Consider the following 15,873-nt stretch of genomic DNA (forward strand, 5'->3'; position numbering starts at 1 on the left):
CTGTCCTTTTTGTAGCTGCAATAGCTCATAAGAGACTCCCCAGGAAGGTCCAGAGACTTCATATTTTTCCATGACAAGCTCTTGAATATTGAACTAGACCACAGTCCTTGGGGAAAAGAGGGGTTTTAGCATTTTGAGCAAGATAATTCTATGCAACCGCCCCGAGCCCCACATGTTAGCATCACTAGCCCCTGCTCAGAAAATGGCAGTAGTATCCACCCCTTCAGTCCCTGGTGCGATGAAAACCATGACACCACCTTTCCAATGTCCCCTAAGGGAGACAGCACCACATTTCCAGCTGAAAGGAACTGAGTACCGTTTCTCAGTGGTGATGAAGCACCCTTAGAAAATAGCACCAGTCCTAAACAACTGGTTCTTGATACGTGGCTACTCAAAAAGGCTCTCTCTCTCTCTCTCTCTCTCTCTTCTAAAGAACAATGTTGGAGTTGGTAGAATTTGTCATAAACCCTCAATAGTAACCAAATATTTGTGTCAGAAGCTATTCACCTGCGAGGGAGAATCAACAAACTTGATTCGAGAGAGGAATCTTCGCAGCTCCCCACGGCCAATTTTGGGGGTGGTCTCCTTTAGCTGGACCATCTGGCCCTCCATCAGTGCCCACCGTAGACTAAGCTTGCTGACCACCAGGGGTGCTGGGTGGCCTTTGGAGCTTGGCCCCGTTGTCCTGGTAACATAAAAGGCATCTTTCCAGAGGTCGTTAATTCCAACTGAGGAAGGACAAAAACAAGAACAGCTAATAAGGACAGAAGACTTCCACTAACAGTACAGTGGTTTGGTTCAGCAACTAGATTCATTAGTTCATTTACTCCTTCATAATTCATATAAGAAGTTTACCGAGCACCCAACAGATGCAAGCACTGAGCTGAACTGTGGGTGCACTGTGGTGAAGGACTGGGTGCCAGCAAAGCAGTGCATTCTTCCGGGTCTTTGTACCATTTCTTTTCTGAAGCTGTTTCTAAGAAAGCCCCAGGTCAGGAAACCAGAGGCTATGCCAGCTATGGTGACAAGTGGGCACAACTAGAATTTCTAGACTGTCGGTATGTGGTCACATAGGCTTTACCCTAGTGTTTATTTTGCCTCATCTTTAAAATAGGTGTTGTAATAAAAATGGTCTTGATTCTTAATTACCACTATTAAATGTTCACCAAATGACAATATTTTATCCTGATGTTGAAAAATAGTTCATTTGGATCCCATCACGGGGTTGTGCAAGCTGACATCCCCAGCCCCCCACCGCACACAAAGCCATTGGGTAGGTGTACTGCAAGTTCCCCCCAAACTGAGAAAGCATTAGCTTCAACTTTAAGGCAAATAAGTTTATAAGGAGAGAGCAAGTCTTTGAATGGCAAGAGAATGTGGAAAGACGAAAAGAACCGTGCTGGTCTGGTGTTCCCCACCCTCCCCCAGCAGGAACGGCAGATCCCCACGGCCAGCCTGAGGCAAGGCACCTGTGAGGCCGGGCCCACCGGACACTTCCCGCCGAGCAGGCAGCAGTGGCTGAGTTCCCAGGGCTTCAAGTCTCCTGAATTACAGGGTCCCTAATACAGGATCCCAACTTTGCTATGTGGTAATTTTTAGATACATACATAAAGTAGAAGAATACTTCCGCAATGTTAACAGCGGTGCTGAGTGGTCAGAGTATGGGCCACTTTTCTTGTTTCCTCTGATGTTTCTGCCATGTCTATGTAATGGGCGTGTTTCCTTTTACTGGCCAAAGGGAAGTGTCCCAAACCAATGCCCTCAGAAAACATTCTAAGCCTCGAGCTCCTAAAGGGTCAAGAGACTATTCTTATTTGTATTCACAGCCCTGGTGCGGTGCCTGGCACACCACTGATGCTCAACAAACACCTGCTGAGTGCATGGTGCATGAGTCATCGCCCCTCAGAAGCCTTTAGGAACCGGAGCGCACTTTCCCCTCAGCATGCCGCAGATGCCAAGGGTGCCAAGGGTACCAAGGGTAGGGGTCCTCACCCACTGAGCCTGGTGTTCTTCCCAAGGGAACGCTCTGCCAATGGGCTGGGGCACCAGGGACACCAGGGAAAACAAAAGTGGCTCAGCACACCCCCTGCTGTCACCTGAAAGCATACCTCTGTCCCTTGCTGGGACAGTGGTGTTCTCACACACAGCCAGCACGGACTCCCACCGTCGCCAGGACTCACCCTCTGAAGCTGTGACTGTGCCCGTGGCATTGGCCAGATCCAGAACAATCGAGGGGAACGCTGGATGCAGGAGGTAAAGGTGGTGAAGGCTGGATGGCTCTGTTCCTAGGATGACATCCTGACGAGGAGAAGCAAAAAGGAAAAGCAAAGGTCACTCTGCATTCCCGCACGTGATGGCCCTTGGACGAAGAGGGCAGAGGAGACCATGGAGATTACTCATTCCTCTCAGATGCTAAGACCTGACCCCAACTACAAGGAGAGAGAAACTCGCAGATACAAGAGACATATTTCAAAGAGTTCAAAACACTGACTAATCACTAACTTCATCAAACCACAAGTTAGAAAACACTTCTCAAAGCCCAGCCTCGCCCTGCATGAAACCTTCCCGGCCCATTCCAGACCAGTCATAACGTTTCCTCTTCAACAGTGGCAGCACCCATTAAGCACCTGCAAATGTGCCCCTAGGGTCTCGAGAGGACGCTCTGCCCTTCATCGAGCCTTGCACCACTGTAGCCAGTAGCCAAAGGGCTGCTGTCGGCTTTCACACCACTTGGCAGAAAGGCACAGGCGCTAAGCAGAGCTCAGGGGAAAGAGCTTCCTGCTCTGCCCACTTGAAGCCTCTTTTGTTCCACCCATAACCACTTGGAAGTGTGGCTGATCTAATAAAACCTCCAGAGCCAGTCAGCCCCGCAGGGGAGCTGCCATCCGACAAAGTGGCAAAGGGCCCCTCCCAGGCTCACTCACGGAATTGGGAGATGCGGCCGACAGCCCCTCAGCCCAAAAGAGGAAGACAGACTTCTGGTCTGAAGTAACTGCTGAGGTGGTTGGTGTGTGTTTCATCTGACAGGGAACACTGTGATTCCAAGCAACGGAGCCGGAGTGCCCGTCCACCACCATTATCTGTAAAGAGAAGACAGCGGGTACAGCCTGTCCTCTGCAGGGCCGCAGGGCCAAGTAAACACCACACACACAGAGATCCAAGTAACATGTATTATTAACAGGTTGACCTTATTAGATGTGAACAAATCAGGTGTTCAGAAAGCATTTAAGTAACAACTAGGAACCAGGACCCAACTTTCTCCAGCCCTTATTCCCACTCCATAGAGTTCAGAGGACCACAGGATTCTCAGGTGGGAAGGGGATAGTATAAAGCATCTCTCATTTCACAGACGAGAAAATGAAGGTAACCTAGATTGCTCCGAGTGGCCCTCGGACAGCGAGCCAATCCGCAGTGGTGGTGCTGAAACCGGATGCCAGGAGCAGCGCCCCATCCCTGCGGCCTCCCTCCCCCGACGCAGCAACGCCCGGTCCCACACTCTGGGCTAAGAGCTGTCTGTGTTTGACTGAGGGTGTCATGGCATATGCAGCTCAGCCCAAGGGTAGTCTCAAATTTAAAAGACCACAGTCTTCCCTGGCTGGTGTAGCTCAGTGGATTGAGAGCGGGCTGCGAACCAAAGTGTTGCAGGTTCGATTCCCAGTCAGGCCACATACCTGGGTTGCAGGCCATGGCCCCCAGCAACCACACATTGATGTTTCTCTCTCTCTTTCTCCCTCCCTTCCCTCTCTAGAAATAAATAAAATCTTTAAAAAAAAAAAAAAAAAGACCACAGTCTAAACAGGCAAAAAACAAATTAAGAGAAAATCTGCTCCTTTATTGGATCTCTCAAAGGATAATTAAAGAAACGGAGTGCATTATCCCCAGCAGCATTTATATCTCCTTTCACCCCAAACTCCTCACAGCCTGTCATTTGACAAAACCCTCCTGGAACTCCCCCGTCTCCCTCCAGCCCCCGTTTCTTTCTCCCCCGTGCCTCTGCTCTTCAGTGTGTGAAAGGACTGCACCTCTGTCTACAATCCCTGCCCTACTCTTCCAGCCTCTCCAGTCCTGCCCTTCTCCGCCCGCGCTCAGACTCTGCCTCACACAGGCCTCAGAACCACCCCTCTGAGACAAACCCCTCTGAGCAGTCACAGAGGGAGCAGGCTAGCAGTCCAGGATTGCTTCTGACAGTCCTGGGAAGAAAACAAGTCTAGAGACATTGCACTAAACAATCTTATCCAGTCACGCTTATTATTTCATTTAACTGTCACAATAACCTTCCGAAGGTAGTAGGCAGTGTTGTGCCCCATCCTATAGATGCAGAAGCTGCAGGTAGGTGAAGTTATCCGATGTGCCCGACCTCACCAAGTAGTGGAACCAGAATTAGAACCCAAGTCCTAACCCTCAGCCTCTCAGCCCTCAACCAACCTACTATACCTACCCTGCTCCCCCAACCCTGACAGGAATGCCAATGAAAATTCCAATCTCTACCTGAAATTCCTTTGAAAGACAATCAGACATTGCTTCTCTCCTGGACAGCACTGCTGGAAGACTCTCCCTGAAGTGACTCTTATATCACAGGATCTGTCCTCTGCGGGTGACCAAATAACCTGCTACACCCACACCTCATCCAAATTCTGCAGCCTCGCCTTCACGGCCCTCCGTCAGCTAAGCTCATTCTGGTCTCTGGCGGGAACGCCCCTCACCCCATCCTTGTCTGTCCGCTCTGGAGACCTCGTCTCCGCGCCCATGACTCTGCAGATCCGACCCCTGAACAACACAAAGCGTCTTGTGACTCCCTTCACTCAATCTGCTCTCCACATTCCAGTGGCACTGTGCGCCTCCTTATAGCACTGACCATGATGTGGCAGAGTTGTGTGCCAATGGGCACCCCAGTGACTACGAGCTATGGCCTGTGGCCTCATCTTCTGGCCACGTCTCCATGGACGGCACCTGGGTATCCGGCACAGAATTTGGCACACATCAGAGCTGATGATTAACTGTGTGTTGAATTCTCTTTCAGGGAACAGTACACAATATATAGTTACATATTTTATAGTAAAAACAAACCAAAAAGCTCGGTCAATTATCAAAAAGAAATTTTAAAAGCACTAATTCTGCTTGTAATGTTGAAGAAATGAAAATTGCCCAGCCATTATATCCTCACAATATGCAACCTCATGTAATATCAGAAGGCCCTAGTCAGTGTCCTGGGGCCCCACCACACCCCACACCGCTCTGTCTCAGGCCTCTGGTCTTGGGTTCCAGCCCCGGCATGCTGCCCCACCCACCCCCCCTCACAGAAATACAGTTCAAGTTCAACTTTGAAGACCCTGCTTGGCATTCCCTCTTTCAGAAAGCCCTCTCTAACAACAGAGCTACCCTGGATATCCTGCCTTCTCTGAAAATCTCAGATGTGGACGGTATATACTGAAAAAGGAGAGTTATTCATGCCTGCCTTTCCCCACCCAGAGGCATCGGCAAGGCTCCAGTGGCCCAACTGTAAGTTAGGGCCCGGGAGAAGGTGGCCCTGTGCGAGAAGAAGGTTAGCTAGAAAAGCTCCCAATGCTGCAGATTTTAGCATGAATTTAAGTTTTCATTTCATCCACTCTGCTGGACTTTGAGTCATATTGGAGGAAGGGACCATATTTTCAGGTTGTTTTTACTTCTCTCAATGCCTCACACAGGGCTGCACACAAATTATAGTTTATGTAAGTTTTGATTGATTTGAGTCCGGAGGTTTTACCTTTTTCATCCCAACTCCATCCTCCGTCTGCAGAAGGAAGTCTAACACCCGATCGTCAGTGAAATACCCAGGAGTAGGCTGACTACAAAGGAGAAGAAAGTAAGTGATGGACAGTGAATAAGGAAAAGAGGAAAACAATGAGCTCTTTCCCTCCCTTCTGCCTCAGTTCCAGATAGCAAACAATTGTTCCGGGCAGTTTTTACACATGGGAAAGTGGGCCCAAACAGCAAACATGAGGAGCCCACTGCAAACCTGCGTAGGCCTTGAAGTCTCAAAGTCCAGTATGGTGTGAGAGTCTGCCCCCGCAGCAGGACCAGGGCCTGTCGGGTGGTGATCAGGAGGCTGCTGCTGTTGGAATCCGGTGCCTTCACCATCTGGAACTGCTCGACACCATCACTGAATCACCAAGACCAACAGTTAGTCTCCCGCTTAACTGAGTTTCCTGACCCACGGGCTTGGACTTTCTCTCTTGGTATATGTCCGTATAGACTCCAGTATTCACCTCCCACCTGGGGGAAGTCTGTCCTTCCAGCTGAGTATCACTTTCCTGACCTTTAGAAACCAAGGATCCCTAGAAAATTCATGCAAGCTCGTAAGGAACTCACAGAAGTGCCGCGTGCCTCTCACGCTGGATACTCCAGGGAAGAAAACAGAGCCAAAAAGAATAGGGGAGGGGGACAGAGACCCGGACAGGAGTCCCGAAAGTGTCAGTAAGCTTGGACAGCAGCTCCTGGTACACGCTTTATCAAATCGCTTCTCTATATGACTGGAACTATTTTATACCACGTCTGCCAGATTCACTGGAGCATGATACTGCCTCAGAAAATGCTAGAAAATGATTTGAAACTTTCAGTATTAAAATAATGAAGACAATTATTACTCAGGCTTAGGGGTAAGTGGGTAAAATCCACTGCATGTGACAGATAAATTACATACTATTAGTTAAGAAATAAACAAGAACAAAAAATAAGATTTCATGGATGACTAGCCTCGCTTCTGCCAACATGATTCTTCAACTTAGAGAACAATGCAGGAAGAGTGGGGCAGACACTTCAGCACAGTGTTACAGACAGTTATTTTAAGTAATTCTGTCTCCCTACCTGGAGGCCCTCCAGCCTTGCCCTGCCCCACCGACTCAGAACCTAAACAAATATTCCTCCTTGCAATCTGCGTGCAAAGGGACCACAACATACATCACGGTCACTAACACGTGGACATCAACACACCATGTTATCAAGAAAAGAAAATTTCTCACTCACGTTAACCAGACCAGAAAATGGCATATTAAGGCTATCGCTGTTTCTCCCCAAAACTCTGCCCACACATTCACCAGCCCAACTAAACTCAGAGACTCCATGGCACATGACAGCTTGGGGGACCCCAATGACAAGGCCCTACCTGTAAATGTCAATCAGCTCAGACAGGTTGACAGATCTTCGCTTCTCCCACTCCGGCTCTTCTATCTGCAGAGAAGGTGGTGAGCTGTCCCGATTTTGGGCCTGAACAAAAATGTCCCGCAGGGCGACAGCTTGGATATTTCCTAGCACCACAGGAAGAGCCAACACTGAGAAGTTGAATTTGATAGAACTCTCCCAGGACGAGGGCCTGTCTAACACAGCCCACCCAGACTGGTCCAACACGGAGTGAACCAGGAAGTAATTCTGCAGATGCTAAACAAAGAGTCTTCTCTTCACAGAAGGCAGCAAGGGAAAGCAAAATTCATAACCTGCAGTGGGTGGGGGCAGGGGGCAGACCCCACTATAGGAAGGAAGGAAGGAAAGGGCTGGTGTCAGCAATTCCCGAGCCTTCACCCTGTCTCCCAAAAGACACCTGATCACATACATACAGCAGTGGGGAGCAGTGGCAGAAACCAGCCTTGCTTCTTACCAAATCCAAACAGGATGTAGACAGCTCCATTTGCGGTGATGTAAACCTGAGGACCGATCAGATTCCCCTCTCCCACGATGCTGTACTTCACAGGTCGGCCTACTGGACTCCCTGTCCGGCCAGCCACCAGCAGAAAGCACAAATCTTGCTGAAGAATTGAAAGAAGGGCATCCAGTCAATAGAAACCCTATCATTTCCTAATCAAATTGTTTCTCCACTTGGTCATTGCTTCCTTGTTAGCTAAGGGTTCAGAAAGACTTTCCGGCATTGGAAAGCACCAAGCCAAACCTGCTTTATTTTATTTCCCTCTAAATAAGAAAAAGAGGCAACTGTCCCAGCCCCTCATTAAGGTACCTGCAAAGGGCACCTTTACTGCAGCTCAGGCAGTTGCTCTGAAGCACAGCTGTGGCTGATGAACAGTCACCTGAGCCCAGAATTGTAGTCCAGAGCTAAACACATGGCAGCTGATCCCTGGGCCTCTATTCTCATGCCCAGAAATACCCAGTAATTTAGTGGTCCCAACAAATATCATTGCAGACACTGATCTCCCATCAAAACAGTACATGTCTGGCCTGGCCACTCTCAACCTACTCTGAAGCAAAGAGGCAAACATTTTCCGTGAAAGGCCAGATGGTAAATATGTTAGCTAATAGGCTTTGCCAGCCAACAGTTTCTGTAGTAACTACTCTACCGCTGTAGTGTAAAAGTGGCCATTGGTCACACATAAATGAATAGGCTTGTGTTCCAATAAAACTTTATTTACAAAAACAAGCAACAGGACAAATCTAGCACACAGACCATAGTTTGCCAACCCCTGCCCGAGAGGGTTTTCTCTTGGAAAGAGTGGCTGGCTGGGAAATATGAGGAATGTACTGATATTGTGACTTCAGTAAGGATTCTGACAAAGTTTACCATCCTGAGTTCTTATGGACAAGATAAAGACAAGTGATTTTCCAGAGAAGGAGTCCATGACAATCCGGAGGGAGGTTTTTATTGGGATGTCGTAGCAGTCTGCTTTTGTCCCAATCCTATCATCATTCCTATCAAAGACTTGAATGAACAGAATCGAAGCTTATCAAAAAACTGAGAGAGATAGCTAATATGCTCTACGACAAACTCAAAATTCAAAAAAGTCTTAAGCTATACGATGTGTCAAAATCTGGAAGAAACTGGTACATTAGTTAATTGATTAATTAAAAGACATGGATGTTTTAACTGATTATGAGCAAAAACTGAATCTTAGGAAGGCTATCACAATCTTTGGCTGCACTAATAGAAATACAGAGTCTATATCAAAAGAAGTAACAATTTCCTTATGTCACTAAAACTGATACTAGAAATAGAAGAGGGTTTTGAAAGAGATATGGACAAACTGGAGCACGAAGGGAAGGAAATCAAAGAAGAGAGGCCTGGACTCCATGTAACATGAGGAACAGTATGAAAAATTGGGGATATTTAGCCCTTAGAGTAGCAGGCTTAGTGGGACAAGGTTACGGGCAAAGGTCTTCCATGTAGAAAGAAGATTAGATCCATTCAGAGTAGCTCTATGGGGTTGACCCTGAACAATGAATGGGAGCTATGAGAAGGAAGATTTCTCATCAACGACAGAATTTTCTAGACCTGACCAAAAATCAAATGGACTGCTTCACAAACCAGTGGCATTCCCACCTGCCTAAGTACTCAAGGAGAGAACAGGTGCCAATGAGCCTGGAGTACTGCGTCACAGGTTAAAGCATGCCATGAAGGGGTTTACCACGTGGCTTTTAAGGCCCCTTCCCACTGATGTTCTAGGCCAGATCAGTTCCTCTAGCCCCACACCAGGTTGGCCACCCCAAGCCTACCCTGCCATAAGCCAGATCTCAGGATGCAATCGCTCTAAGTAATAGACCTAATACGCTTCATTCCCTGCGAAGAACGAGCCTTCCGTGTCTGTAGCTGACAGCAAGCAGGTTCCTCAGCTTCGCTGTTGCTGGTGTAGAGGTCAAAAGCAGTCAGTATAAAGATAAAGCTAGTGCTCTAATCCCATCGCTTCTCCAAGGTTTTTCAGCACCGTCTATCACTTTGGGGGCAGCATGGAGACTACTCCGTATCTGTACACTATTGGGCAAATGAGTAAATTCTCTGAGGCAACTTGGGCTCCTTTTGTTTTCTGGCAGAGACAGAAGACCAGAGGCACAAAGCAGGATTGGGGAGACACCCATTCCTCTGTGATAGGCTGCCTCACTGTGGGGGGTCTCACTGCGAAAGGCCTGAAGCGTCGTCACCCCATCAGCCACCACTGGGCTCTAGGTTATAAACTTGTGCAATGTCTTGCTAACTGTAATTTCTTTCAAAAAGAAACCCCCCACACTTCCCACTTTGGGACCTTCGGAGAATCACTGCCTGATGGATGTGCCCATGGAAATCTGCCCTAGACCCCATGTTTACTCACGGTGACGGAATGAAACAGACTATGTGAATAATTCCAGAATTTTGGTTCAGTCTGCTTCAAAACCAACTGGCCACTTACGGAAAGTGTCATTAAAACTGGCTGGCCTTCTGACACTCCCCTCACCTGCTTTTCCTCTCATCTTACAAACGCCAGCTTCGCCTGGGGTCCTAGAGCCGCGCTCCTCAAACTCGTGACTGGGGGCACTTTAAGAGTTCACCGGGCTCTTGGCAGAAAGCCATAAAATACCGATAGATTTAATTCTGTTTTCTAAATAGTAAATACTTGCAGACTTTACAACTCCACTCCACATATGCATTATAAAAATCACAACAGCAAACGCAAGGTCTATTAAAATTAAAATGATCGAATGAGACCAAATGATCTGTATCCACAGTTTTCAACATTTATTCTTTCCAAATTGTTCAATTGTTTTGTCCACACACATCCCCTGGAAGACTCACACTAGGAAGTCTTAGAGAGACTTTCACATAAGCTCCAAGAAATACTTCAGGAATAAAAACTTAAAATTGAGGTAACCATGTTCATTAATCCTGTAATGCAGGGAGAAAAAACACCTAACGTTACTCACCTGGGCAGAGGATAATTAGCCCCAGGGAAGCCTGACGCGGGAGCAGAAGGTAAGGACCTGCACCAGAATCAAAGTCTGTGTTGTCGCAGCCGGAACCACAGCTCTCTTTTCTTCAGTCATTTTTGTTATTTCTTGTCAACTTATAATTTTTTCTGTATTTGTTTCTATATGTTTGTTTTATAAACTTTCTACCAGTCTGTCTTTTGATTTATAGTTGCAATGAAGTTAAATATGTCAAAACGAGGCATACACAGAGGCACTACTCTGGGCACATTGAATATGCCCAGCTCTGACATTCCCATTGTACGTGCAAAGAAGCCCGGGCCCAGCCAGGTCCCTGGCTCACCCAAGGCCACGAAGCTACAAAGTGACAGGGCAACTTCACACACGGCTGTCCCTGGGGGCACAGCCCCACCATGCCGTAGTCAATGGAGCCACAGTGAGACTGCCGGGGAAATGGGTTCAGAATGATCATTTATCCATTTAATTTCACAAGGCAAATTTATTTAAATCTAAGCCCTTATAATAAAAGGTTTCAAGCTGCATTTATAATAACAATATTAAAACTAGCTGAAGTTGAAGGATTCTCTATAAGAAACAAAGACCACTGAATATACAGCCTACCTGTGATTCTCCAACAGCCAGAACCACAAGATCCCGAACGCCGTCTTCATCCACGTCCGGCAGCACCACCCCCGGGGCAGCCAGGGTACTGTTGGCTAAGTAGTTCGGGTTTAAAGTCCAGAGAGTCTTCCCTAGGGGAGGACAGATGTGCTGATCACAATTATGGCTTTCTGCCTCTGGAGAAGGCAGCTGCAAAGTCCCCAGGCCAGAAAAAAGAAACTCAGTGGCCAAACAACAGACTGCAACTCCTACTTCCTTTTTCCTTTAGTTCTTACCTTACTAAACAGGGAAGAAGGGAGCAGGGAGTGTGAGCTGAAACCCATAAGTATCTAGCTAACAAACCCATGTAATAATGTCACAGCTTGATTTTTTAGGTAAAATGGAGGCACTAAAGTCTCTCCAGGAGAGACTGATACCAATAGACAGCCTGTCTGGACACCTAGGAGAAGGCTCAGGGTGGGAAACAGGAGGGGTTGCCAGGGGAGATGGAGCTAGGCCATGGGTATGGAACCTGGGAGCCACTGAGCCATGCTCCTCGGGGCACCGAGGGCATGGCGTGCAGCCAGACAATACCTTTGCAAACCGCCTAGGGTCATAGCAAGGACATTGGGTCTCACAGCACTTCTGCAAGACTACCAGGTCGTTTTGGGTGTGGACCATGATGAGTGCTGACCAGAGCTCCTGCTTTGCAGACACTCCAACACTCCGCCCCTGGTGCAGAGGTCCAGCTCCTAGCTACAGATGCCCCGCCCCTCCCACTGAGGCCGCGTCAGTGCTGCCTGAGAGGCTGTGTGGTGTCCCCAGGGTCTCTTAGGCTTTTAGTTCAGCTGTTCTCTGCCAGTGGGCCCCGAGGGTGGGCAACTTGCTTCATACAGGGACTGGGGCATGGGAGGTGCAGAGCTGACAGAGCACCATGGGAGTCTCCCCCATCAGCCATGATGCCAACAGGAAGAGGTTCTTACACTAAGCACTCACAAGGCCAGCAAGATAATTGGATGGAGGGAAAATGCACTCCTCCCTGTTCCAGTACCAGATTGAGGGTGGGACTGGAGGAAGGCTGTGCAAAAGAATGCGCAGCAGGGGCAGGGGTCCTAGACCAAATAGGCCCGTCAGTCTGGCCTGGGGAAAGAAGGGATTGGTTGGGAAGTGAACCTACCCAAAGCACACAAAAATTTAGAAGTTAGTTGATCATTCTTCAAAAGCACCTGGTCCATCCCACATCCAAAATTAATATAAATCCAGGGGAAGAAAGAAACTCTCTTGCTCATTGCTCACTGTTCAGGATCTGCACTCAGATAGTGCACTGGCCTGTCCTCTCCGTGGGCCACGTGACCTCAGCAGTCACATGGCCCATGGCCTCCAGCAGGGAGTCTCTGTCTCTCCCGCTGACCTGGTAGAGCATTCACCAGTGTGTTCACCGTGCTCTCTGGCCCAGGAGCCATGAGAACTTGTGGCCCTAGAAGCTGCAATGGCAGCAGCAGCTCCACATACAGCCTCCCTCCAGGAAGGAGCCTGAAGCCAGACAGCAGCCGGGAACAAGCTAAGCTACTTGGATGACCACTAAGAGCGGCCTTGGGCTCCGAAGGAGGGCAATTTAAAATGGAGCAGGAACTCTGCACACTGCCTTGTGTGTCGGTCTTGCTCAGGAGGGCTGCATTTTGTCGGGTTTTGTGGAAGAGATGAGCTTTGAGAGGGCGAGTCCTCTGTTCCCCCAGCTTGTTCAACATCTGAATTAAAAATCTTTCCTTTCTCACCAGTTTCTCTCAAGTTCGCCTTTTGGTGGCAGTGGGCAGCCAAACCCCCGTTTTTGTTCAGTTACGAGAGGAACCCCCTTGTCTGGGACAGAGGAATTGACCAGTTAGAGGTTATTACAACTATTAAGGAACCCCCTGGGGCAGCCAACCAGAAGACTAATTCTCTCTCCTTACCTGTGTTCACATGAGTAGAAAAAGTACAGATTTTTAAGATGACCTCAATTCTAAAGTTAACTTACAGTGAATTATTTTTACTCTGAAGTACCCCACGACCAAACTCCAACCTCTAAAACTGGGGAGGATGAAATTTATTCAGCTCCACTTGAGTCTAAGGTGTTAACGAGCACACCTGCAATACATTTATGACTCTGAAAAGAGCCCCCATTACACGCGACTCCTTTTCGTTCCTCGGGTCGTGCACGTCTGAGTGCAATGAGAAGATAAAAGGCCAAATCAACAAACCTCTCTTTCTTCACTGACATATTTTTAAGTAGTTAAAGCCCGAGTTTACACATGGGCCCAACATGTATCAAATACAAAGAGGCACTGCTCAGCTGTCTTTCATGCAAATGACCGAGGAAGGAGACTACTTGGAAATCAAAGACCTTAAGGCAGTTTCTGTTCGGGTTAAACCATGGATCTAGCACTCAATCTGTTACCCCTCTTTCTGTTGTCTCCCTCAATAACGCCTTCCAAAGCAGTGGGTGAGATTTTCCACCATGAGAGAGTGGAAAGGCACGTTGCTCACCAGATTGTTCTAATTTGAGATTAGGGCTCACTGGAGCAGAAACCTTTTGTGGCAAGTGATCTTTACCTGATGTCGCGTTGAATGCACTGAACATCTTGTGTGTCCCTGTCACAAGGCAGATGGTCCCGGCCCTGCTTCCTGGCATCAGGTCCAAACATGTAATATCTCGAGCCTCCTCAGGGAGGGGACTGGACCAGAGTGTGCTGCCGTTCATCCCCGAAAGGCACACGAGAATAGCAGTTGGCCTTGAGACACCTAAAAGCACACAAAAGAGAGAAGAAAACAAAGGAGGCAGAGAAAATAAGAGATGGAGATGAGCAAGAGGCCAGAAAGCCAAAATAAATGGTGGGAAGGCAGCGTCCACACCTGTGTACTCAGCTCCCTCCCATATTTCTGGCAACAAGGTCCGAAAACAGAGTACCTGTCATGTCTGCTAACACATCTCTTGTCCAGGATAAGAGCCATGGACCTCCTCCAGGCTGCCTTATGGAACTCTACTCTCGCACCTCTCCCAACACACTTGTTTCCGTGTCTGTCACCTGAGTGCCACAAAACTGATATACTTAAGGACAAAGACATTAAGGCATTAATTTCTGTACTCAGTGCCTTAAAAAGCACCTAATAAGGAGCAGCCAGTTGTTTTCTAAGTTAAAAAAGGAGCAAAAAAATCAAGAATATGAAAAAGTAGTTATTGAGAACAATAACAAAAAAACAGGAGGGGGGAAAGGTATGCTCAGAAAAGTGAGGCTAAACTAGAATATTTGCAGAGCAGGGAGCAAAATATCTGAATTATAATCGTCACTAGTAACTGCTCCCTGAGAGCAGAAAAAAATATTTTAGAAAAAAACCTGCAGATTACATTTAGCAACAATCAGTAGGTCTTCCTGGTTTAGAGTTCATTGGAATCAATTGATTTGGCTCCAGTCAGGACAGAATTCTTGGAAAAACTTAATACCTAGGCCCAAGGATAGCTGGTAAAGAATAGCTCACCTCTTCAATGAATAATCCAGGGTCCGACACAAATAATGCCCCCTTTTTTATTACAAAATCTTTTATTACAACATCATAAGCATGTAATTCTGTAACATAACAATATCACACTCAAGTACACCATATGACACTTTAGGTGAAATGTTCAAGTTAAAACTGAAATTATGACACCCATATTATTACCCTACCAATGACACTCAAGCAGGCGTCACTTCTGCTGGACCCTGTATTTTATGTCAATTAACACAGCAGAATAATAACCTTCTCTGGTGCCAGCGTTACATTCACTTTGAGTGTGGGGTGCTGCCCCATCTCACACACTTTCCCCCTCCAGCACACGGTACTGGTGCCTCAGTGCTGCTGATTAAACAGACGACCCACAGACAAGGGAGGAGCAGCAGCTCACTCTTTCAGCCTTGGCTGCCAGAAGCAGGGATACAGGAGACAAATCGTCGTGACAAATCGTGGTAACAAATGTCAACGCCCAGACTTCCCAGGGATGCTGTGATTAACGTATTGTGCTTCCTCCCTCAGGGCCCTAAGGACTTCTCTGACTCATTTTTTTCTGGATGATGATGGGTTATCCCTTCCCCACCAGTCTGTGACTGCCTGAGGAAAAGACCACACTCATTTCGTTTCACTTAATATAGCCAGCACAGCTCTATGCAAGGACACAGCAGGCATTCAAAACACAGTCACTGAATGAACTGAGCGACAGAGCAAACAAATAAAAAAAACACAACCCTTCTCATGCTCAGTAGCACAGATCTTTGAATACACTGCCTGGAGTTTTGTTCACAGCAGTTTGATACAAGGGTCAAGAACTTGAACTCTCCACAGCCAGATTCCCAGGATTTGGAGCCCAGCTCTATCATTTACCAGCTGGAGATATTGAGCAAGTTCTTTAGCCTCACTTGTCTCAGTTTCCCCATCTGCAAACGGGATAATAGTATTAGTCTACTGCATGGGATTGAGCTGAGGGATAAATTCATCCATAACATATGTTATGGACTTACAGTGGTGCATAACACATAGAAAGTACCACATGTTAGCTATGTTGTTCTTTTTACAATCTATGGCCAAATCAGGCTGGTTTGTGACCCATGA

General features: G+C 47.5%; 1 protein-coding gene across 1 annotated transcript in view; it reads right to left on the reverse strand.

The window, feature by feature from the left end:
* The window catches only part of FAM234B (family with sequence similarity 234 member B), a 32,178-nt gene that overhangs the window by 2,616 nt on the left and 13,689 nt on the right, over positions 1-15,873 (reverse strand). Inside the window, exons 4-12 of the mRNA XM_028532934.2 lie at positions 13,843-14,031; positions 11,275-11,405; positions 7,631-7,778; positions 7,142-7,283; positions 5,996-6,139; positions 5,744-5,825; positions 2,925-3,080; positions 2,181-2,298; positions 508-728 (exon numbers count right to left, since the gene is read on the reverse strand). Coding sequence (XP_028388735.1) covers positions 508-728; positions 2,181-2,298; positions 2,925-3,080; positions 5,744-5,825; positions 5,996-6,139; positions 7,142-7,283; positions 7,631-7,778; positions 11,275-11,405; positions 13,843-14,031 — 1,331 coding nt within the window. The remainder of the gene's footprint in view (positions 1-507; positions 729-2,180; positions 2,299-2,924; positions 3,081-5,743; positions 5,826-5,995; positions 6,140-7,141; positions 7,284-7,630; positions 7,779-11,274; positions 11,406-13,842; positions 14,032-15,873) is intronic.

This window comes from Phyllostomus discolor, chromosome 2, assembly GCF_004126475.2.
Source record: "Phyllostomus discolor isolate MPI-MPIP mPhyDis1 chromosome 2, mPhyDis1.pri.v3, whole genome shotgun sequence".
In the NCBI taxonomy this organism is placed as follows: Eukaryota; Metazoa; Chordata; class Mammalia; order Chiroptera; family Phyllostomidae; genus Phyllostomus; species Phyllostomus discolor.